The sequence below is a fragment of the Microplitis mediator genome, chromosome 1 (genome assembly GCF_029852145.1).
Source record: "Microplitis mediator isolate UGA2020A chromosome 1, iyMicMedi2.1, whole genome shotgun sequence".
Taxonomy (NCBI): Eukaryota; Metazoa; Arthropoda; class Insecta; order Hymenoptera; family Braconidae; genus Microplitis; species Microplitis mediator.
In genome coordinates, this window is record NC_079969.1 from 3,073,270 (window position 1) to 3,097,935 (window position 24,666).

At 28.3% G+C, this 24,666-nt stretch overlaps 4 protein-coding genes across 6 annotated transcripts; 2 read left to right on the forward strand and 2 right to left on the reverse strand.

Moving 5' to 3' along the window:
- Positions 1 to 15: 15 nt before the first annotated feature.
- Positions 16 to 2,082, reverse strand: LOC130672437 (cell growth-regulating nucleolar protein). Its single transcript, XM_057477037.1, has 2 exons — positions 1,826 to 2,082; positions 16 to 779 (listed from the first exon to the last, which is right to left on the reverse strand). The coding sequence occupies exons 1-2, from the start codon at positions 1,948 to 1,950 to the stop codon at positions 32 to 34; spliced, it is 873 nt and encodes a 290-aa protein (XP_057333020.1). The 5' UTR covers positions 1,951 to 2,082; the 3' UTR covers positions 16 to 31.
- A 977-nt stretch (positions 2,083 to 3,059) lies between these two features.
- LOC130676326 (dehydrodolichyl diphosphate synthase complex subunit Nus1) lies at positions 3,060 to 6,426 on the forward strand. The gene is made up of 4 exons (XM_057482483.1): positions 3,060 to 3,524; positions 3,600 to 3,722; positions 3,805 to 4,054; positions 6,285 to 6,426. Exons 1-4 carry the CDS (start codon positions 3,233 to 3,235, stop codon positions 6,373 to 6,375), a joined length of 756 nt encoding a protein of 251 aa, XP_057338466.1. The 5' UTR covers positions 3,060 to 3,232; the 3' UTR covers positions 6,376 to 6,426.
- LOC130676302 (arginine/serine-rich protein PNISR-like) lies at positions 6,285 to 16,558 on the reverse strand. 2 transcript variants are annotated; one of them, XM_057482457.1, is made up of 8 exons: positions 16,158 to 16,558; positions 13,730 to 14,691; positions 11,642 to 11,744; positions 11,235 to 11,306; positions 10,941 to 11,044; positions 9,471 to 9,606; positions 8,845 to 9,411; positions 6,285 to 6,953 (listed from the first exon to the last, which is right to left on the reverse strand). In XM_057482457.1, the coding sequence occupies exons 1-8, from the start codon at positions 16,249 to 16,251 to the stop codon at positions 6,856 to 6,858; spliced, it is 2,136 nt and encodes a 711-aa protein (XP_057338440.1). In that variant the 5' UTR covers positions 16,252 to 16,558; the 3' UTR covers positions 6,285 to 6,855. The 2 variants fall into 2 exon arrangements, with proteins under 2 accessions (XP_057338440.1, XP_057338445.1); XM_057482462.1 differs by having other exon boundaries at positions 8,786 to 9,411; positions 16,158 to 16,557.
- A 215-nt stretch (positions 16,559 to 16,773) lies between these two features.
- LOC130676315 (dnaJ homolog subfamily B member 12) lies at positions 16,774 to 22,791 on the forward strand. Of its 2 annotated transcripts, XM_057482472.1 has the most exons (6): positions 16,774 to 16,909; positions 16,982 to 17,217; positions 19,225 to 19,524; positions 19,620 to 20,010; positions 21,087 to 21,250; positions 22,458 to 22,791. In XM_057482472.1, the coding sequence occupies exons 2-6, from the start codon at positions 17,085 to 17,087 to the stop codon at positions 22,568 to 22,570; spliced, it is 1,101 nt and encodes a 366-aa protein (XP_057338455.1). In that variant the 5' UTR covers positions 16,774 to 16,909; positions 16,982 to 17,084; the 3' UTR covers positions 22,571 to 22,791. The 2 variants fall into 2 exon arrangements, with proteins under 2 accessions (XP_057338455.1, XP_057338451.1); XM_057482468.1 differs by having other exon boundaries at positions 16,828 to 17,217.
- Positions 22,792 to 24,666: the final 1,875 nt, after the last annotated feature.

Sequence of the window (24,666 nt, forward strand, 5' to 3'; positions counted from 1 at the left end):
AATTTATTTATCAAATATTAAATACAAAATATTATTTACGTTTTATTTTATTGTCTTCCAAAACTAATTCCTCTATTTTTGACAATTTTTTTGTCAATTTTTTATTAAATTTTTCTTCCTCATTTTCATACTCAGGTAAAAATTTTATCATTTTTTTACGTAATTTTTTTAATGATATTTCATTACGCTCGCCAATTATTTCTATAATTTTTTCCTTCCATATTAATTTTCCACTGACTTCTTGCTCACTATTTTCAACTTTTAATTTTTTTTCTTCTACTTCTTCTTCTTCTTCTTCTTTGTGTTCATTTTCCAACTTGCGTTTATTTTTCTTAGCCTTCTTTTCCTGACCATTGGAAATTAATCCGTTCGTTTCATCTTTCGACTCTTGTTTTACTTCACCAGAAGATTTGTCATTCGCGGACTCGTCATTTTTGACTCCGTTAATTTGCTTATTGTTCACTTCCTTAAACGCGGACTCTATTTTATCGAAACAACTCTCGGCGATGGTCACGTCGACCCGGTACCCCATGGCGTTTTTAACGAAGTTTAAAAATTTTGGTTTTTTTCGCGGTACGTTTTCATGCTTTGAAATGTTTTTTAAAAAGTTTTTTTCCTCCTTACTCAGATTACTCGAGCACAGCACGCTGTTTATTATTTTAATCCACTCTTGCTGCTTCCTCTCTCCTTTGTTGGCCGACGGTTTCGCGACGAAATTTTTACCGCCGTATCTCTCGGCTTCTGTGATACATTTTGTATGCGATACATAATCGTCGTCTCTGCAAAATAAATAAATAATAAATATGAGGGTTGAAAATTTTTTTAAAAAAATTTTGAGTCATTGAAATAAAAAATTAGTAATTTTTTAATCATGAAATTATTTATGATTCTGAAGTTAGCGGTCTAATAATTTTTGGATTTTTTTCAGACGATGAATTATAAAAAAAAAAATATTTTAAAAAATTGCACATGTAGTTTTTTTAATTTTCTACGTGTGCATTTTTTTAGTTTTTCTTTTTTTTTTTTTTTAATGATAATTTTTAAATTTTTGAATAATGAAATTATTTATGATTCTGAAGTTAGCGGTCTTATAACTTTTGGAATTTTTTGGACGACGAATTATAAAGAAAAAAATATTTTAAAAAATTGCACCTGTAGTTTTTTTTTTATTTTCTACGTGTCTAAAAATTTTTAGATTTGCTTTTGACGATGAATAATAAAAAAAAAAATATTTGAAAAAATTGCACCTGTAGTTTTTGAAATTTTCTACATGTGCATTTTTTTAGTTTTTTTTTTTTTTTTTTAATTTTCGAATAAATAAATAAGATGTAAGTAAAATAAAAATTTAAAAACGCGTACTTAAATAATGGAAAAATAAATTGGCGCATTTTTTTAAATTTTTTGATTTAAAATTTATAAATTTTCTTATGTCTGCTATATTTCGACTCATAAAAATTCCAATAATAAAATTTATGATTCTAAAATCAGACATTAAAAATTTTAATTTAAATAAATGAGAAAAATTCTTGCAGAAAAAAATCTTAAAAATTTTTCAAATTCAAAAAAAAATTTTTTTTATTTGTTCCTGATCCCTCTTTTACAAAACATAAAATTTATGAGTGTGAATGTGGCAGACATGAATGAAATTTAAAAAAATGCGGGTATTGATTTTTCAATTAAATGTAAATACGCATTTTTTATTTTTATTGCACTGACATTTTATTTATTAATTCAAAAATTTAAAAAACTCCACCTGTCAGTAACATTCACACTCTTTAAATTTTTAAATCTCCTTTACTTCAGTAATTAAAATTCCCATACTTACAAAAAATCTTTAAAACAATCAACACACGACAGCGAAACCCTTTTTCGGCATTGAAACTGATAATGTTTAGCGACCCGGGGTTTTTGTAACGAGTCACCGCAGTTATTACACGTAAAGACAACCATTTTAAATAAATTTATAACTAATAATCACTTGAATACCGTCAATAAACAACAATAATAATTTATAACCTCTTTACACACGTGTTCGACGAAATTAAACTCCGAATACCAACCTTCCAACTCCCACTCATTAAAAATCTCGACTGCAAATTTCTTATTTCAAAATGGCGCTGAAATTCTAACGCGCGACCGTCTGATTGGTGCCGCCATTTAAAATAAACGCGCGGGAAAATTCAAACTCTAAAATTTACTCGACATTTAAATAAACAATTAATAATTAAATTAATGATTATAATTAATTACTAATTAACCCGGTAATTAACAATTATAATTACAGTAAAAATAATTAATTACCAACAATAATAATAATTACAATAATTATAATAATTAAACATAAATTCAAAAGAAAAAAATTTAAAAAAACAGACAAATGGAAAAATGTTATATATTATATATCATATATATTATATATATATGTATATATAGTCTTCCTACTCTTGATCATCCCCGTCACTTAAATTCTAACTCGCGTGATCACCTGAATGGTGCCGCCATTTAAAATAAACGCGCGGGAAAATTTAAACTCCAAATTTACTCGACATTTAAATAAACAATTAAACTAATAATTAATAATTAAATTAATCATTATAATTAATTACTAATTCACCCAGTAATTAACAACAATAATTACAGTATTAATTACAGTAAAAATAGTTAATTACCAACAATAATAATAATAATAATAATTACAATAATTATAATAATTAAACATAAATTTCAAAGTAAGAAATAAAAAAAATCAGACAAATTGAAAAATGTCATATATTATATATATTTATATATAGTCTCCATACTCCCTCATCCCCGTCGCTGAAACTCTAACGCGCGTGATCACCTGATTGGTGCCGCCATTTAAAATAAACGCGCGGGAAAATTCAAACTCCAAATTTACTTGACATTTAAATAAACAATTAAACTAATAATTAATAATCAAATTAATCATTATATTTAATTACTAATTCACCCAGTAATTAACAACAATAATTACAGTATTAATTACAGTAAAAAAAATTAATTACCAACAATAATAAAAATAATAAAACATAACCTCCAAACTGAAAAAAAAAACCAGACAAATGGAAGAATGTCATCATCCTCGTGATATTTGTCCTCGCCGGTTGTAAAGTAGTTTTAATAAATATATAAATAAAAGCCTGTGGTTTTTATTTATTTACTAGGTATTAATTTATTATGTTAATAATCAATACTAATAATAATAATAATAATGAAGTTCTCATGGGCACTAAAATTAATTCATTTGATAGTAACATTTTACATTCACTTATCAGATTTGATAGTAATATTAAAACGTGAACTAATAAATTATATTCGCCCTAAAACACTCAAATGTATTGACACAATTGTCGATATATGTGACGTAAGTAAATTAATAAAATTACCAAAGCACCTGGTGATTGTTGTTGCCTGTGAGGACATTTCTTTTGGTGACCTTGCGAGAATTATTGGCTGGTGTTGTGCACTTGGTATACCAAACATTAGTTTTTATGATAGACAAGGTAATTTTTATTTATTTTTAATTCATTAATTTCTTTATTTAATTAAATTTATTAATCAATTTATTTTAATTACAGGAATTATAAATAAAAAATCATGTATCCTAAAAAAAGAATTTTATAAATTAACGCCTAGTTTTGTATCACGTGTTATTTGGTCTGATAAAATAAATGAGAAATCGATAAATGGATTATCTAATGGTAATTAGTAATTAATTAATTATTTATTCATTTATTTATTTAATTAATTGTGGATTGGATTATTGGTGAATAATTTTTCTAGGCGACTTAAAACAATTAACGAGAGTTAATTTGATAACATACGAGGATGGGAAACCGGAAATAGTAAAACTGACGCAGGAATTAAGTGAGGCGGTGAAACGGAAATTGTTAAAGACTGAAGACATTAATTATGATTTAATTGAGGAGAAGTTATCGCTGCCGTCACCGGACCCGGACCTGGCTATCGTCACTGGCAGGACATTTTCTACATTCGGATTGTTGCCCTGGCACATTAGATTAACTGAATTTTAGTAAGAGCTTTTTGATTTTCTATATTTTATTCACTTTTAGTTAAGTCGTGGGTTACCCAGTAGCACAGAGACAACTTTGAGTCTTTTAAAAGGATAAGACAAATTTTTTTTTGTCTGTCACCGTTTTTGGGATAAATACGACATGCAAATTTTGGTTCCGGAGACAGAAAATTTGAGATGTTTTTCCTGTCATGTCAATTAAAAAATAATTTTGATATGTATCTGAAGATCGGAACGTTTTTCGCGAAACGAAAATGAAAATGAAAAAATCTACTGGATCTAGATTTCTGAAATGTTTCGCACGTCAGCCGAAAATTGTATCCAAAAAAACCAAGCTATCGAATTTATGTCTTAAAAAGGACCTATATATCGAGAAAAAAATTCTCCCATTGGGCAAAATTTTTAGCTCAATTTTAAAAGGTGTCGGTAGCCATTTTAAATTTTCTATTTAAATAACATGCATAAAAATTTTTTTTGATTAAAAATATTATAACTTTTGAACCGTATGAGATAAAAATTCAGCTCTAGAATATTCTTGTATGGCATTAAATTTCTTTAAAAAAAGTCCTGGGAGTCGAATTTGTAAACTTGATATTTCGTATACTAACAGGCCATCAAAGTCTAGAGTAAACAGAATCATACAAATTTAAGGTTTTATTATTAAAAATATCAATACTACGAGAAAATTTGTTCTACATGTAGTGCAATGAAATCACCAACAATATCCACGTTGTAACAAATAATATTTTGTTATCGATCACAATAAAAGAAAAGTATTTGGACAAATCCAAATAAAGCCTTAAATTTGTATGATTCTGTTTACTGTAGACTTTGATGGCCTGTTAATATACGAAATATCAAGTTTACAAATTCGACTCCCAGGACTTTCTTTTAAGAAATTTAATGCCCTACAAGAATATTCTAGAGCCGAATTTTTATCTCACACGGTTCAAAAGTTATAATATTTTTAATCAAAAAAATTTTTTGCATGTTATTTAAATGGGAAATTTCAAATGGCTACCGACACCTTTTCAAATTGAGTTCAAAATTTTGCCCAATGGGAGAATTTTTTTTCTCAATATATAAGTCCTTTTTTAGACGTAAATTCGATAGCTTGGTTTTTTTGGCTTACCCTAAGGTACATATTTTGATGACTTATTTTACCGCTATTGTGTCAAGTCTTTTCAGTAGACATTTTTTCGGTGACATATTTTTGATCGTTTTGTCAACATGTTGGTATTATAACTTATCGATATATCAAAAACTGATGTCTCAAAGGCTACTGGCTACTTGGGTAATAAGGAGTTTTTTTTAACATGAAGAAAATAATTCTAATTATCAGTTTAAAAAAAAATTAACAGATTTATTTAATTCTGTTATTAATTGAAAAAATAATTACTAAGTAAATTTATTTTAATTATTGATTGGATAAAAAATTATTCATTTAATTTACTTTCATTATTTGGTGAACACACAATCAGAAATTTTAATTATCTTAAATATTAATTGGAATAAAATTATCAATTAAAATGAATTTTAATTTATCTTTAATTATGATCCAGAAGTTAACAGATTTTTTTTTCAACAAATAAATTACAAAAAAAAAAAACTAAAAAAATGCACTTGTAGGAAATTAAAAAATCTATAAGTGCAATTATTCAAAATATTTTTTTTTCATAATTTATCTTTTTTTAAGAATCCAAAAATTATCACCCATCAGTTTACTATGATACTGAAGTTAGCCGACGTCTAATCATTTTTTTAATTTTTTTTAAGCAATAAATTATAAAAAAAAAAAATATTTGAAAAATTTGCACCTGTAGTTTTTTTAATTTTCTACATGTGCATTTTTTTATTTTTTGTTTTTTTGTAATTAATTTGCTGAAAAAAAAAATCCAAAAATTACTAATTGTCTGCTAACTTCAAAATCATAGTTAGCAGACGTCTAATAATTTTTGGATTTTTTTTTAGACGATAAAACATTAAAAAAAAATATTTGAAAAAATTGTACCTGTAGTTTTTTTAATTTTCTACATGTGCATTTTTTTATTTTTTGTTTTTTTATAATTAATTTATTGAAAAACGAAAATTCAAAAATTTTTAAATGTCTGCTAACTTCAGGATCATAGTTCACTTCAGTACCATAAAAAATTCCAACCCATGTCTAAAATATTCCCGTCTTATTCACCATCACACTAAAAAATTAACTTATTTTAATTATTTGTTGCAGTAACGTACCAACGCATCATAATTTATCGCCACATGAATTCATTAAAATTCTCGAAGCATTCGCTAAATGTCAGCAACGACTTGGTACCTAATTTATTTATTTATTTATAAGTACACATTTTTTTTTTACTTTTTTTTGCGGCATGTAAATATTCGTAATTAATAAATTACCAAAAAAATTAAATTAAAAATGAGATTTCTTCCATAGTCGATTATTTTTACATTCCAATTTATGAAAACGAATGTTACATATTTTATAAACTCAATTTATATGTCAAATAAAATAAAAAGTGATTAATTAACTTTAGTTTAATTTGTAAATAAACAATAAATGGGACTGGTAAATTACAATAAAAAAATTTTAATATATATATGAATTAATGACTTTATATATAAGTATATACATGAAATAATAATAATAATAATAATAACTTATATTAATAAGCTTCGCACACACCAACGCATACTATATAAATTTATTTTCAAAAATTACGACAAATCATCCGCACGTAATTTTATAAAATTTATTATCCGTAATTATTAATTATTTATTTATTAATTTACTTATTTAATTATTTATTAGAATAACTTATCACTATATTAATAAAAGAGGAAGAAAAAATAATAAGACAAATGGATACCGTAGTCTTGGATTTACTGATGAGCTCATCTGTAACATAATAATAATATTTAATAATAATAATGATTTGTCAGATACGGATGTACTCAGGGTTGCAAATTTTTAAAATCTCTGTATTATTTACATAAATTTTGATATTTTAATTGAGAAGTTAATTTTAAATGGAAAATTTGATGGAGATAAGCGAGAATGTATCAATTTTGAAGTGATTTTTGTAAGACGAAACTAGTTCTCTGATCAGGTACTAGACTTCTGACCGAGTTCTAGTTCCCTAATCAGGTACTAGGTTCCCTAATCGGGTGTTAGTTCCTTGATCAGGTACTAGTTCCTTGATCAGATACTAGTTCCCTCATCAGATGTCAGCTTTATGATCAGGTACTAGTCTACTGACCGAGTTCTAGTTCCCTAATCAGGTACTAGGTTCCCTAATCAGGTGTTAGTTCCTTGATCAGGTACTAGGTTCCCTAATCAGGTGTTAGTTCCTTGATCAGGTACTAGTTCCCTCATCAGATGTCAGCTTTATGATCAGGTACTAGTTCCCTGATCAGGTACTAGTCTACTGACCGAGTTCTAGTTCCCTAATCAGGTACTAGGTTCCCTAATCAGGTGTTAGTTCCTTGATCAGATACTAGTTTTCTCATAAGATGTCAACTTTATGATCAGGTACAAGTTTCTGGATCATATACTACAGGGTGGCCACAAAGAAATGATTTCAAAATTCCCTGATATTTTCCGGTTTTCCAGTAAAGTTTTTCACATTTTTCCCTGATTTAGAAATTTTATTCGTATCATTTAGATATTCAAAGTTTTTATTATATTTTTATTTTTAATAATTAAATTTTATAATTAAATCATAAGAGAAACCAGAAAAAAAGGCAATAAAATAAATTAATGTTGCCTACTTTTGATTATTCGATGTTAAAAATGTATAAGTTAAAATATTTAATAAGAAATTTAATGATTTAAATAAATTAAAAATACACTGGTTACAAAAATTAAGGGATATTCAAAAAATTTCAAATTTTTTATTAATTTTCAATAGTTTGTAACTCGAAGGAAAATGGTCGTACAATAAAATCAAAAAGTCAAACTGTAGCTTCAAGTGTCTAGTTTTCTGAGCTGGGTCTTTAAATTTTTTTATTATGCACGGTTCCGGAGCAATCAAAAATCAATCATAATTATCGAAAAAAATTTATTGAAGCTCGAAGACCGTTTTTAAGATGACCAAAAATTTGGTAAATTTCTTTTTCGATAGTTTTCTTAGGATTACTCCGGAACCGCACATAGTAAAAAAATTTAAAGACCAGATCAGAAAACTAGACACTTGAAGCTACAATTTGCCTTTTTTGTTTTTGTCGTTTGACCATTTTTCTTCGAGTTACAATCTGTTGAAAATCACTTTAAAATTTGAAATTTTTTTGACATCCCTTAATTTTTACAACTAGTGTATAATTTAAAATTTTTTAAATTTTCAACTGTTACAATTTAATTCTCTACTTTTCGAAATTCCTTGACACTTCCATGATATTTCCCGGTTGCATTAAATTCCCTGACAACTCCCAATATTCCCGGTTCGTGGCCACCCTATTGTAAGACGAAATTGTATCCTAATCAGGTACAAAAATCTTTTTGTGGGTTGACATGTCATTGCTTATCTACACCCAACTATTAACTAAACTAAACATAATTTCTAATCGTTCTATAAATAGATAATTATTTGAAAAGAAAATCAAGATAAATTTTTTGCAACCCTGGATGTACTTTAAATAATAGAGTACATCCTGATAATTAATTTTTAAAAATCCTTTCCATGCTAATCCTGGGAATGATTAAAAATATATTTATATATATATTACTACAACCTTTTAAATATAAGCCGTTTTCAAACGTCAATCCCTGTACCGATGGCTCGACTTCTTACCATCACGTCTACGCGACCTTGATCTCGATCTGGACCTCGTGCGTTTTCGTCCTTTGTCCCTAGACCTGCTCCTACTTCGCCGCGACTTTGACTGGGCCATCAGTGAAGACGATGACGTCGAAACGCGCCCGTAGCTTCGGGATCTTCTCGAGCGATTCCTCGACCGCGACCTGTGTCGCGATCGCGATCTTGTCCGTGATCTTGACCGAGATATTCTTCGCCTACGAGACCGTGATCGTGATCTACGTGACCTCGAACGTGTGCTAGAGTGACTCCGTCTCTTATGGTCACGGCCGCGTTTTTTACTCGATTTACTGCGGCTGTGACTGGAAGATCGCGAGCGATATCGCGGCTTACGCCGGTCGTTCTTTTCACTCCGACGTTTTTTATTTCTACTTGAGCTGGAATTTGTTTCCGTCGTCGTCGAACTTGACGACGAACTGCTGGAACTTGACTCTGAGTCTACTGACCGTGATGGAGATTTGATTCCTCCGTCATTACGCGGAGTATGGCCGCCACTTGACTGAGTCTCCGAAGCCCCGCGTTGATTGTTGACTTCTTTGTCATCTAGACGAGTTACGATAATTAGTAATCATTTTAATTAACTTTAATTAATTAATTCATACCCAAAGTTTTATTGTTAACAGAATTTTCATGCTTGTCATCATCATTGCGAAGCTCGTTTGCTTCTTCCTCGGCAATTCGCGCTTCGATTTCTTCCTCCGTCTTTTTAAATGCTGCCTGCCGTCTCTTTAACGTCTCCTGTAATAATGAATTTAATTAATTGGCGGGGGAAAATTTTTAATTAAATGAATTTCAAGTCTTAGAAAAGAAAAATATTTTATTTTTGAACCATGGAATTATTTATTACTTTTAATATTTTGGTAATTAATTTTTTAATGATAATTTGGAATAGAAAAGTTTATAATTTTATTGAGAGAAATTTTTTGAAATATTTTGAGAAAAATTAAATTTTGAGGATAATTAGAATTTATTTAATTCATGATTTAATTTTTAATAGATAATTTGATATTTTAAATTTAAATGGGAATCTAAAAGAATTTAATGAAAAATTTGATTTTAAATGGAGGGTTTAAAATATTTTAAAAAATAATTCAGACTGATAAAATTTAAAATTTATAAACATATTTTTAATTATGTACCTGAAGATTGAAACGTTTTCGGGGAATGAAAATAAAAAAACAGAATGAAAAGTAAAGAATCTACTAGATCTAGATTTCGGAAATGTTTCGCAAAAGTACGAGTATGTGAACCGAAAGTTGCAACCGGCCCAATTTACCCCTCAAGTCACTTTTGAGCAGTAAAATTACATAAATTTTTTTCATTTTCGTTGAGTGAAAAAGGTTCCAATCTTTGGGTACAATTTTAATTAATGATTTTCTTCAATTAAGGGGGGAAAGGGTCTAAGATACAAAAAAAAGAGGAACTTTGTGATTTTATTTTCAGAGTACGTTCGTTATTAAAATTCTTAAAATTTGTGACATTATTAAGCATTAGTCCAAGAATATTCTGCGAAATTTTCATAAAAAAATATGGAAAAATAAGCCAGTGGTAGTGGGGAGAGACGAGTCACTTAAAAAAAGTCTCCATGCCGTAGGCAGGATAACTCATGACTGCCTCATCTGAAATAAAAAAACCAAAAAGATTTCTTTAGTACATGAGTTTGTCTTGGATTTGAACGAAGGATTTTTTTTTTCAATAACTGCTTATTTTTTAATTAAACAAAAGGAAGAATTTTAGGGAAAAATCAGAGTTTTTTGATTGCACCTTTAGCAAAAATTCAAAAATGAATATTTTGTTTATTCCGACGTTCAAATCCAAGATAAACTCATGTACTAAAAAAATCTTTTTGGTTTTTTTATTTCAGATGAGGCAGTCATGAGTTATCCTGCCTGCGGCATGTAGACTTTTTTTAAGTGACTCGTCTCTCCCCACTACCACTGGCTTATTTTTCCATATTTTCTTATAAAAATTTCACAGAATATTCTTGGAATGTCACTTGATAATGTCACAAATTCTAAAAATTTTAATAATGAACCTACTCTGAAAAAAAAAATCACAAAAATATTATTTACCTTCAATTCTAAGTCACTGTCATCCTCATCATCATTATCATCAGCTACCGGTGACTCGGCTTCATCCTCAGACTCGCTGTTGCTGTCGCCGTAGATGCCCAGACCTTTTTAAATAAAAAAAAAATAAATCTATTAAAATTTATCTAACCAGAAAGACGCGGATGCTGAGCCCTAGAGATTTGCCGGCGCTTTATTTATTTATTATTAATAACAACAATAACAATAATAATAAAAATAATAATCACTTGTCTGTTCATATTGGTCTTAATTAAGATAATGAATAAATAAACTTACCCAAGTTGCGAGTGATCTGAGCAAGAGGGGCCTTGTTGTTGTAGGATGCGACGGGGGGCTCTCCTGCAGGGACTTTACAATACACACCAATTTTAGTTAACTATTTATTATAATATAATTCTTCCGGTCCCTTAAAAAGCTTGCTCAGGTATTAAATCAATGAATGAATAAATAAATATAATAATAATAATAATTATTATTATGAGAAATAAAAACAAGTGGAAAAAATCAATCCTCGTTGCTGGTTTTGCTGAAAAAATTGTTTTTTTTTCTCGCTTTTTTTTTATTTAATAAATAAATAATAGATAAATATTTATTACAAACTGGATCCTTGATACTAAAATTAACTAGGCTAGTTAAAAAATAATAAATTAACGCATTAATTAGTAGACGGTTGTCTGTGGTACCTTTGGCACGATAGCGAGTCCAAACTTCTCTGCAGACACAAGATATTTCTTCGTTTGTTACTTCTAATAAAATTTCGGTCAGTGAGCGACGAACTTTTAGCATCTAGGACACAGAAAAATGATTGAAGTTGAGAAGGAGTGGAGGTAGATAAGCAGTAACGTGTCAGAGGAAAAGATTTTTGGATTTTTGTACAAATGATTGGGCGGTAACTAAAAATTTCGAGTAGTTCAGTGAAAAAAATTTTTTAAAGGAAACGAAAAAAATTGTTGGATAAATTATCTGGGATAAAACTTGGGGTAAAATCGAGGTAAGTAACGGGAGTTTAAATACTAGATTGCAGAGGGCGAGTCATTAACTAGAATAAAAATTTAAGTAATTTGCTGAGTTATTGCAACGAATAATAAATAAACTTTTTTTATTACAAGTTTATCATTTTTTTTGTAATTTACTTTTTACGTTACAATATTTCTGCTGTAATTATTTTAGCAATTCAGTGTCAAGTTACTTGAGATTAATTGGATTTAATAGCAGGCAAGTGCGAGTTGGAATTTTACAAAACCGAGTCAAGTCTTGACAAACTTTTTTTTAAAAATGTGAAAATTTATTAATGGGGACTTTAAATTTAATTTTTTTAGAAAATTGTTGAGTTTACGGAAAAATTTATGGAGACATTTTTGTAGGAAATTTAATTTTCTTTTAAATTAGTCCTCATCATTTTCTTTGTATCTGTGATATTTCAGCGAGAATTTCAATTTTAAGATTAAAGAAATTTTTATAGATAAAATTTTTTGAAAGTTATTCTAGTGGGAACTTTAAGTCAATTTTTTGAGAAAACTATTGAATTTACGAATAAATTTACAAAGACCATTTTTGTAGGAAATTTAATTTCCTTTGAAATTAGTCTTCATCATTTTTTTTGTATCTGTGATATTTTAGCGGAAATTTCAATTTTAAGATCAAAGGAATTTTTAGAAATAAAATTTTTTGAAAGTTATTTTAGTGGGAACTTTAAATCTATTTTTTGAGAAAACTATTGAATTTACGATGAAATTTATAGAAACTATTTTTGTAGGAAATCAAATTTCCGTTAAAATTAGTCCTCGTCATTTTCTTTGTATCTGTAATATTTTAGCGCGAATTTCAATATTAAGATTAAAAGAATTTTTAGAAATAAAATTTTTTGAAAATTATTTTAGTGGGAACTTTAAATCAATTTTCTGAGAAAACTATTGAATTTACGAAAAAATTTACAGAGACCATTTTTGTAGGAAATTTAATTCCCTTTAAAATTAGTCCTCATCATTTTCTTCGTATCTGTGATATTTTAGCGGAAATTTCAATTTTAAGATTAAAGGAATTTTTAGAATTAAAATTTTTTGAAAATTATTTTAGTGGGAACTTTAAATCAATTTTCTGAGAAAACTATTGAATTTACGAAAAAATTTAAAGAGACCATTTTTGTAGGAAATTTAATTTTCTTTAAAATTAGTCCTCATCATTTTCTTTGTATCTGTGATATTTTAGCGAGAATTTCAATTTTAAGATTAAAGAAATTATCAGAAGTAAAATTTCTTTGATAATTACTCTAGTGTGGACTTCAAATCAATTTTCTGAGAAAACTATTGAATTTACGAAAAAATTTATAGAAACCATTTTTGTAGGAAATCTAATTTCCTACAAAATCAGTCATTATCACTTTTACTGTATCTCTGATAATTGACCCACAATTTGACTATATATAGAAAAAATATTTTAGTCGCGTCCGGCTTTGGTCATTCGTAATAAGAACTTTGTTTATTTCAGTAATTAAATTATCAATCAAAAGTATCAAAAATAAACTTTTGTTATTGACACGTTAGTGCTTCCCTACGTCCAATTTTCGGGTCAGTCCACACTAAACCCAATTTTAAAAATCAAATTTTTTTTAACTTATTCTCCAATCCCTTCAAGCCCAAATTTACCAGAAACTTTTCATAACACAGCAAAAATCATCTAAAAAGTTCAGCCAAACAAAACCTGATTTAAAAAATTAGGTGAGTGTGTACGTAATGACCCATATAAATAATTAAATAAATAAAAATACATACCATGTCTTGTAATATTTCTTCACGCGACCGTTTAACAGCGACACCAGTTATCGATCCCGACGACGTGCTTTCAGAATTAATTAGTCTAGCTTCCGGTGAATCCGCGTCACGAAATCGTGATTTCCGTTGTCGAATAATAATATCAGGACTAGTGTCTTTCTGTTCATCAATAACCTGCTCCTCAGTTTCTTTATCAGACTCCGAGTCAAATTTACTTTTACTAGGATCCAGAACCGCCCGAGCTTCATCTTCTGCTAATTTTCTAGCTTCCAGTTCCTGTTTCCTCAGCATTTCCTGTCGTTCGCGTTCGACAGCTTTGTGTTTCTCACGTTCCATTTTTTCCAATCCCTCGCGTATCCACGCTGGCAATTGACGTCTCTTAGCAGCATCAATTACCATCGTCGTGTCTTCATCCGGGGTTCGTTCTTTTTCATCACGTAGATTAAGATCACCTCGGATATTATGAATTCGCGATTGACGGATGCCTTTATACGGTGGAGATCCCGGCTGTCCAGAACTATCCCAGTAAGACAGAGAATTAAAATTCGCTTGAGCTGAACCTGAATTATATGAGTAAGCTGCCGATGGTGGTGGTGGTGGCGGCGGTACATTGAATCCAGTTCTGCTGATATTCGGTGCTGCAGGAACTGGTACACCCATTGGTTTACCATCGGGACCTAATTGGACACCTGGTGGTGGGACTCCGCTCCATTCCCAACATCCACCGCCTGGTCCAGATGTATTCCACTGTCCCCATTGACTCCAAGCGTTCCAGTTGTCGTTGCCGCTTATATTTGGAGCTGGAGGTGCCGGGGGGACGTCATCAGAGATAGTGTCCATGTCCATCGGCGCTTCTCCGCCAGCGTGATCGTTCCCATCGCTGAGACTCGGTGGTGGTGGTGCTGGCGGCACTACTGTCTCTTTCATTTTTATCCATTGTTGGGCCAAAGCTGCCCAATCAACTGTTAAAAAAAATAAGTAAATAAATGGGGCGCTTAAGGATAAATAATTAATAGAAAGGGGTCTGAGATATAAAAAAGAGGATATTTGATTTTTTTTTTCATAGTACGTTGGTTATTAAAATTATTAAAATTTGTGACATTATTAAGTGACATTCCAAGAATTTTCTGTGAAATTTTCATAAAAAAATATGGAAAATTAAGCCAGTGGTAGTGGGGAGAGACGAGTCACTTAAGAAAAGTCTCCATGCCGTAGGCAGGATAACTCATGACTGCCTCATCTGAAATAAAAAAACCAAAAAGAATTCTTTAGTACATGAGTTTATCTTGGATTTGAACGTCGGAATAAACAAAATATTCATTTTTGAATTTTTACTAAAGGTGCAATCAACCAACTCTGATTTTTCCCAAAAATTCTTCCTTTTATTTAATTAAAAAATAAGTAGTTATTGAAAACAAAAATCCTTCGTTCAAATCCAAGATAAACTCATGTACTAAAGAAATCTTTTTGGTTTTTTTATTTCAGATGAGGCAGTCATTAGTTATCCTGCCTACTGCATGGACACTTTTTTTAAGTGACTCGTCTCTCCTCACTACCACATGTAGAAAATGCGCATGTAGAAAATTTAAAAAACTACCAGTGCATTTTTTAAAAATATATATTTTTTTTATTATTTATCATTTTTAAAAAAATTCTAAAACTATAAGACGTCTGCTAACTTTGATAATCTCTCAGTAATTGATAAAGTCATGACAGTGAAGTTGACGGACATCTGACAATTTTAAAAATTTTTAAATAATAAAATGAAGTTGTTTTGACAAAAAATTTAAAAAATGGACTTTATCAATTTAATTCTGTAATTTTTTTATATGTAATTTAAAAACTGATACTGAAGTTAGCAGACAATTAAAAACTTTTGGATTTTTTTTTAACATTTAAATTTGAAGAAAAAAAAAAACTAAAAAAATGCACATGTAGAAAATTTAAAAAACTACTCGTGAATTTTTTTTTGCATATTTTTTTTTTTATAATTTATCGTTTTTTTAAAATCCAAAAATTATTAGACGTTGTCTAATTTCCTATCATATTTAAAAATAATCTGGAAGTTAGCAGACAACTAAAAATTTTTGAATTTTATTTCCAACACTTCAATTAAAAAAAAAAACAAAAACTAAAAAAAATGCACACATAGAAAATTTAAAAGCCTAGAAGTGAATTTTTTTCGCACATTTTTTTTTTTCAAATTTATCATTTTTAAACAAATTCAAAAATTATTATACGGCTGCTACTTCAGTTTCATATTGAAAATTTGTCTTGTCTGCTGCATTTACACTCACGGTAGTCCCAAAAAGGACTAGAATTTCTCCAATAATTAAAAATAAACATCAAACAGTAGCAGTAATCCCGAGTCCAGTTACTGCAGGTCATGTCTGATAAACAATAAATATATAAATATATAATAAATTACCTTGATCATTGCTCATGTTTTGATACATTGATGGATGTAATGCCCATTGAGTCGGGTAGTCTCTATCATCAAACATATCCTTGTCCATCATCATCTACAAGATTAAATATCAGCATAATCATTTTATTTGTTTATATATTTATATATTTAAACAATTAATTATTATTATTATTATTTAAAATAATTGTTTATTAATGGAGTAACCGGTCAGTTTTTTTTCAGACACCGAATATTTGAACAAAAATAAATTACGTCACTCAAACAAACTCATTTATTTAACTTATTTATTATTTATGTTCTTATATTTATTATCAATATTATTAATATATATAATATATAATATATAATATATATAATATAACAATTATTTATTTAGGTATTGCCTGAGGCAAGGCACAGAAGTCTAGTTTTTATTTTACTCTAGGGAAATTACTAAAAAAAAATATGAGAATAAAATTAAACCGGATGTCAAAACTAGGGAATTTAAATTCACTGATCAGATGACGAGTTCCGGTTTCGCGCGCAGCCGCAGTTGCAGTGACGTCTGGCGGCAGAGAAGAAAAACTTGAGGATGACGGGAGGAAAAATAGAAAAAAATAAAAATGTATGAGTATGAGTTAAAATTAGTGTGTGGGTAAGTTAGTCATGTGCACACGTATGTATTAATAAAATATTCATTACACTGACTAGGTTTCAATTCGTCCCTGATATAAAACACAAAAGTTTCTGATAAAAAAAAAAAAACTTAGAAGGCAATTTATTTATTTAAATAAAAGTTATTAATTAATTTATTACTGTTCTTAATTAAAATTAAAATTATTTAGGTGATGGTTTAAATCGATTTCCTGTCAGTGTCAATTGACAATTAGATTATTGTGGTAATCAATAGTTGGGTTAATTTATTTAAATTTAAATATTTAAATAATAATGGACGGCAATAAGGATGAGGCGGAGAGATGCATAGAATTGGCGGAAAAATACTTGAGGGAAAAACGCTTCGATGATGCTGACAAGTTTGTTAGGAAAGCCATCAAATTGTTCCCGTCGAAAAAATATGAAGGTAATTTTTTTGTGTTTATGGGGGTGGCGATAAGAGACGACGTGATTTGGGACCATGGGATGAAGTTTGAATTTTTTGGGATTTAAATCGAGGGATTTGAGCGGAAGATTCTGGGGTTTGGTTTGAGAATTTTGAGAGGGAAAAATGTTTGAGGATACAGGGAGTGGAAATTTTGGAGAAAGGAAATAGGAAAATATTTAGCGTGAGGAAATGCTGTAGCTCTCGGCGGGTGGCAACGCTTGGCTTGAGCTGGAACTGAAGTATTTTCGGATGCAGAATCTCCCTTAAGAGAAATGTTTGATAAGACGGGGTTTTGGAAAATTACAAACCTGCTATGAAATCTCTCGAGTAACGGGGTAGTGAGTTGTGGGAATAATTACGGCAGAAATATTGCGAGGTAAAGAGTTGACTATAAAAAATAGTTAAACTTGAAGTAAAAGAAGTTTATTAGTCAGTTTATTTTTGATACTTTTGAGTGATAATTGAATTACTGAAGTAAACAAAGTTCTTATTGGGAATGACGCAACCCGGACGTGGCTAAAACGTTTTTTTCTATCTCTATTGTCAAATTGTGGGTTAAATATCAGAGATACAGTAAAAATAGTTATGACTAAATTTGTAGAAAATTTAATTTCCTACAAAGATGGTTTCTATACATTTTTCCGTAAATTGGATAGTTTTCTCAGAAAATGAATTTAAAGTCCACACTAGAATAATTAAAAAAAAATTCATTTCTAAAAATTCCTTTAATCTTAAAATTGAAATTCTCGCTAAAATATCACAGATACAAAGAAAATGACAAGAATTAATTTCAAAGGGAATTAAATTTCCTACAAAATTGGTCTCAATAAATTTTTTCGTAAATTCAATAGTTTTCTCAAAAAATTGATTTAAAGTCTTCACTAGAATAACTTTCAAAATATTTTATCTATAAAAATTCCTTTAATCTTAAAATTAAAATTCTCGCTAAAATATCACAGATACAAAGAAAATGATTAGGACCAATTTTAAAGGGAATTAATTTTCCTACAAAATTGTCTTTATACATTTTTTCATAAATTCAATATTTTTCTCAAAAAATTGATTTGAAGTTCTCACTAGAATAACTTTCAAAATATTTTATCTATAAAAATTCCTTTAATCTTAAAATTAAAATTCTCGCTAAAATATCACAGATACAAAGAAAATGATTAGGACCAATTTTAAAGGGAATTAATTTTCCTACAAAATTGTCTTTATACATTTTTTCATAAATTCAATATTTTTCTCAAAAAATTGATTTGAAGTTCTCACTAGAATAACTTTCAAAAAATTATATTTCTAAAAATTCCTTTAATCTTAAAATTGAAATTCTCGCTAAAATATCACAGATACAAAGAAAATGATGAGGACTAATTTAAAAGAAAATTAAATTTCCTACAAAAAATGTCTCCATAAATTTTTCCGTAAACTCAATAATTTTCTAAAAAAATTAAATTTAAAGTCCCCATTAATAAATTTTCACATTTTTAAAAAAAAGTTTGTCAAGACTTGACTCGGTTTTGTAAAATTCCAACTCGCACTTGCCTGCTATTAAATCCAATTAATCTCAAGTACCTTGACACTGAATTGCTAAAATAATTACAGCAGAAATATTGTAACGTAAAAAGTAAATTACAAAAAAAATGATAAACTTGTAATAAAAAAAGTTTATTTATTATTTGTTGCAATAACTCAGCAAATTACTTAAATTTTTATTCTAGTTAATGACTCGCCCTCCGCAATCTAGTATTTAAACTCCCGTTACTTACCTCGATTTTACCCCAAGTTTTATCCCAGATAATTTATCCAACAATTTTTTTTCGTTTCCTTAAAAAATTTTTTTCACTGAACTACTCGAAATTTTTAGTTACCGCCCAATCATTTGTACAAAAATCCAAAAATCTTTTCTGGGTCATCACGTTATTTTTTTACGTCCATCCATTTATTAATTGACTCATTGATTTATTTTTTCGATTCCTTGTACAGAATTGCTGGGCAAGATTTCATTATTAAACAAAAATAGCAAAAAAAGTGAACAACCAGAACCAGAAGTACGTAAGAGACAGACTGCGAACAATAAAGAATCTAGTCAAGCATCAACCGGTGATTACAGCAAAGATCAATTCGAGCATGTCAAGAGAATCCAAAAGTGTAAAGATTACTACGAAATACTTGGAGTTACTAAAGAAGCTACGGATAGTGAAATTAAAAAAGCATACAAAAAATTAGCACTCCAATTACATCCAGACAAAAATAAAGCTCCCGGTGCTTCTGAGGCATTCAAAGGTATTTTTTTTTGTCATTTAAATTCCAGTAATCTTTTGATGCCGGTTTATATTTTACTGATTTGAAGTCTTATAATTTATTTATTTGTTAATTAGCAATTGGTAATGCAGTAGCAGTACTGACAGACGTAGAAAAACGTAAACAATATGACTTATACGGTTCGGATGAGGAGAGACTGCAGTCAGCTCAATCACGGTCAGCTCACACTCATTACAATTACACCCGAGGATTCGAGGCAGACATCACCGCTGAAGAATTATTCAACATGTTCTTTGGCGGCGGGTTTCCTCAGCAAGAGTTTTACATGCGACGAACTGGCGGCCGGTGGATGAGACAAAATAATGCACAAGCGCAGCATGCTCACACACAACAAGCCAATGGTTACACGGCATTTTTACAAATGCTTCCGGTTCTATTGTTAATTGTCTTAACTATGATGAGTAGTTTTTTCATATGGGATCCGTTGTATAGTTTGCATCCTAATTCGTACGTATTTTTATTTTAATATTTGAGGTCATTATCCGAAAGTGTCTCCACTTAAAATTTTAAAAATTTAAATGACTCGATTGTCAGAAGTAAAATTTAATCAATTGATTAAAAAACATTTAAAGCTTAAGTGAAAAAAAGACAACGCAGTTTACCGAGGTATAGATTTAAAAAAAAATTATGGACAATTGACATCAATTGGGAGTTAAACGACATTTGGAAAATAAATTGACACTAGAGTCAGTCGCGGTCTAATAACTTTTGAATTTTTTTTTTATACGATAAATTATAAAAAAAAAATATGATCCAAAAGTTAGATGATACTGAAATTAACCGACGTCTAATTATTTTTTGATTTTATTTTAGACAGTAAATTATATCAAAAAAAAATATTTAAAAAAATTGCACTTACAGTCTTTTTAATTTTCTACATGTGCATTTTTTCAGTTTATTTTTTTCTCCAAATTTAATTATTCAAAATAAAATCCTTAAATTTTTAATTGTCTGCCAATTTCAGGAGCACAAAGTTAACAGTCAATCAATAATTTTTGGATTTTTTTTTCACCAAATCACTTGCAAAAAAAAAAAAAACTAAAAAAATGCACATGTAGAAAATAAAAAAATCTACAAGTGCAATTTTTCAAAATATTTTTTTTTTATAATTTATCATTTTTTTTAAATTCCAAAAATTATTTGACGTTTGCTAACTTCAGTATCATAAAAAAATTGCACCTGTAGTTTTTTTAATTTTCTACGTGTGCATATTTTTAGTTTTTTTTTTTTTTTAATTTTTAATCATAAAATTATTTCAGTAAAATCCGTCAATTTTAAAATTTGAATTTTCAAATTTTTTAGGATTAAATTTATTCAAAAAAATTTCTTCCAACTTCTAATTGAAATTCAAATTTTTCTTTAATTAATTAAATTAATTTGCATGCAGTCATGACAGTTGGAAGTCATTGGATATTTTTAAAAAGTGGGGGCACTATCTGACAATTTCCTTAATAAAATTTTTTTTATTATAAAAAAAAATGACTTGTGTTCTTAATTAATCAATTAATTTTATTTTTATTCAGGAAATATTCTGTTCAAAGACAAACACAAGAGATGAAAGTACCTTATTATGTTAAAGAAAATTTCCATAGCGAATATCAAGGAAGTCTCAGACGTTTAGAAATTTCTGTCGAAGAAGAATACGTTAATAATTTAAGGCATGCGTGTTATCGTGAGAAAAATTATAGTAAGTAAATAAACATATTTATTTTTAATTCTAGAGCCGTAGCTCCCTGGCCATCAAAAAATAAGAAAATTTTACAAGTATAAATCTTAGGGTGAGCCAAAAAAATCAACCTATCGAATTTACGTCTTAAAAAAGACCTATATATCTAGAAAAAAATTCTCCCATTGGGCAAAATTTTTAGCTCAATTTTAAAAAGTGTCGGCAGCCATTTCAAATTTCCCGTTTAAATAACATGCAAAAAAATTTTTTTTTTATTAAAAATATTATAACTTTTGAACCGTGTGAGATAAAAATTCGGCTCTAGAATATTCTTGTAGGGCATTAAATTTCTTAAAAGAAAGTCCTGGGAGTCGAATTTGTAAACTTGATATTTCGTATACTAACAGGCCATCAAAGTCTAGAGTAAACAGAATCATACAAATTTAAGGTTTTATTATTTAAAATATCAATACTACGAGAAAATTTGTTCTACATGTAGTGCAATGAAATCACCAACAATATCCACGTTGTAACAAATAATATTTTGTTATCGATCACAATAAAAGAAAAGTATTTGGACAAATCCAAATAAAGCCTTAAATTTGTATGATTCTGTTTACTCTAGACTTTGATGGCCTGTTAGTATACGAAATATCAAGTTTACAAATTCGACTCCCAGGACTTTCTTTTAAGAAATTTAATGCCCTACAAGAATATTCTAGAGCCGAATTTTTATCTCACATGGTTCAAAAGTTATAATATTTTTAATGAAAAAAAATTTTTTTGCATGTTATTTAAATGGGAAATTTCAAATGGCTGCCGACACCTTTTAAAATTGATCTCAAAATTTTGCTCAATGGGAGAATTTTTTTCTCAATATATAAGTCCTTTTTAAAACGTAAATTCGATAGCTTGGTTTGTTTGGCTCACCCTAATCTGCATGTTCTAGTTTTTAATAAAAATATAAATTAATTATTCAAAACTTTGTACCGTCGTTAGTTCTGGCGGTAAAAAATTCTGTACATGAATTCATGCTCTGTAAAAAATCGGGAGTGATTACGGATTTTATTTTAATCTGCATTCACTCTGATTTGGAGTTTGAATATTAAAATAGTATCCAAACTTTGAAATTTTATCAATGAATCTGACACGCATTCAGTTTCCTTTGTAATTTTAATTGTAATCTAAGCAATTATATTTATTTATTTATTTATTTATTTAATTACAGAGGATTCAATGGTATGGAAAGCCAGGAATTTTGGTGATGCTGAGTTATTCCAAAGGGCTAAGAATCTAGAGACTCCTTCGTGTAAGCGATTGCAAGAAGTGCAGGCGGCATAATTGATTTTTTTTTTTTAATTATACTAAATTTTAAAATATAAAACATAAAAAGGCATCTTCTTTATTATTTATTAATTGATAATTGATTAGTTGGATTGGTTTACTGTAGATAGAATATGTAAATTATATTTGCGTGCAAATCCACAACTTTGTTACGTTGAAATCACGCTGTTTTAAATTAATATTGTACTAATATATCGATTTAATAAAATTCTAAATATATATATAGAGAAGGTCGAAATTTTTTTATTAATTAGAAGTTATGTAATTAATTGTTTCATTTTTAATGGATAATTTGGAGCAATCTCATTAACTGGGGAAAACTGGGAAATACAAAAAAAAGAGGATATGTGATTTTTTTTTAGAGTACGTTTATTATTAAAATTCTTAAAATTTGTGATATTATTAAGCATCACTCCAAGAATATTCTGTGAAATTTTCATAAAAAAATATGGAAAATGAAGCCAGTGGTAGTGGGGAGAGACGAGTCATCCAAAAAAAGTCTCCATGCCGGAGAAATTTTGGGATTTTTCTTTTAATGATAAATTATAAAAAAAAAAAATATTTAAAAAAATTGCACCTGTAGTTTTTTAAATTTTCTACATGTGCATATTTTTAGTTTTTGTTTTTTTGTAATTTAATTGTTGAAAAGAAAATATGAAAATTACAAATTGTCTGCTAACTTTAGGATCATATATTTTTGTGATTTTTTTTTTCAGAGTACCTTCGTAATTAAAATTCTTAAAATTTGTGGCATTATTAAGCATTGTTCCAAGAATATTTTGCGAAATTTTCATAAAAAAATATGGAAAATGAAGCCAGTGGTAGTGGGGAGAGACGAGTCATTCAAAAAAAGTCTCCATGCCGGAGAAATTTTGGGATTTTTCTTTTAATGATAAATTATAAAAAAAAAAAATATTTAAAAAAATTGCACCTGTAGTTTTTTAAATTTTCTACATGTGCATATTTTTAGTTTTTGTTTTTTTTGTAATTTAATTGTTGAAAAGAAAATATGAAAATTACAAATTGTCTGCTAACTTTAGGATCATATATTTTTGTGATTTTTTTTTTCAGAGTACCTTCGTAATTAAAATTCTTAAAATTTGTGGCTTTATTAAGCATTGTTCCAAGAATATTTTGCGAAATTTTCATAAAAAAATATGGAAAATGAAGCCAGTGGTAGTGGGGAGAGACGAGTCACTCAAAAAAAGTCTCCATGCCGGAGAAATTTTGGGATTTTTCTTTTAATGATAAATTATAAAAAAAAAAAATATTTAAAAAAATTGCACCTGTAGTTTTTTAAATTTTCTACATGTGCATATTTTTAGTTTTTGTTTTTTTGTAATTTAATTGTTGAAAAGAAAATATGAAAATTACAAATTGTCTGCTAACTTTAGGATCATATATTTTTGTGATTTTTTTTTTCAGAGTACCTTCGTAATTAAAATTCTTAAAATTTGTGGCATTATTAAGCATTGTTCCAAGAATATTTTGCGAAATTTTCATAAAAAAATATGGAAAATGAAGCCAGTGGTAGTGGGGAGAGACGAGTCATTCAAAAAAAGTCTCCATGCCGGAGAAATTTTGGGATTTTTCTTTTAATGATAAATTATAAAAAAAAAAAATATTTAAAAAAATTGCACCTGTAGTTTTTTAAATTTTCTACATGTGCATATTTTTAGTTTTTGTTTTTTTTGTAATTTAATTGTTGAAAAGAAAATATGAAAATTACAAATTGTCTGCTAACTTTAGGATCATATATTTTTGTGATTTTTTTTTTCAGAGTACCTTCGTAATTAAAATTCTTAAAATTTGTGGCATTATTAAGCATTGTTCCAAGAATATTTTGCGAAATTTTCATAAAAAAATATGGAAAATGAAGCCAGTGGTAGTGGGGAGAGACGAGTCATTCAAAAAAAGTCTCCATGCCGGAGAAATTTTGGGATTTTTCTTTTAATGATAAATTATAAAAAAAAAAAATATTTAAAAAAATTGCACCTGTAGTTTTTTAAATTTTCTACATGTGCATATTTTTAGTTTTTGTTTTTTTGTAATTTAATTGTTGAAAAGAAAATATGAAAATTACAAATTGTCTG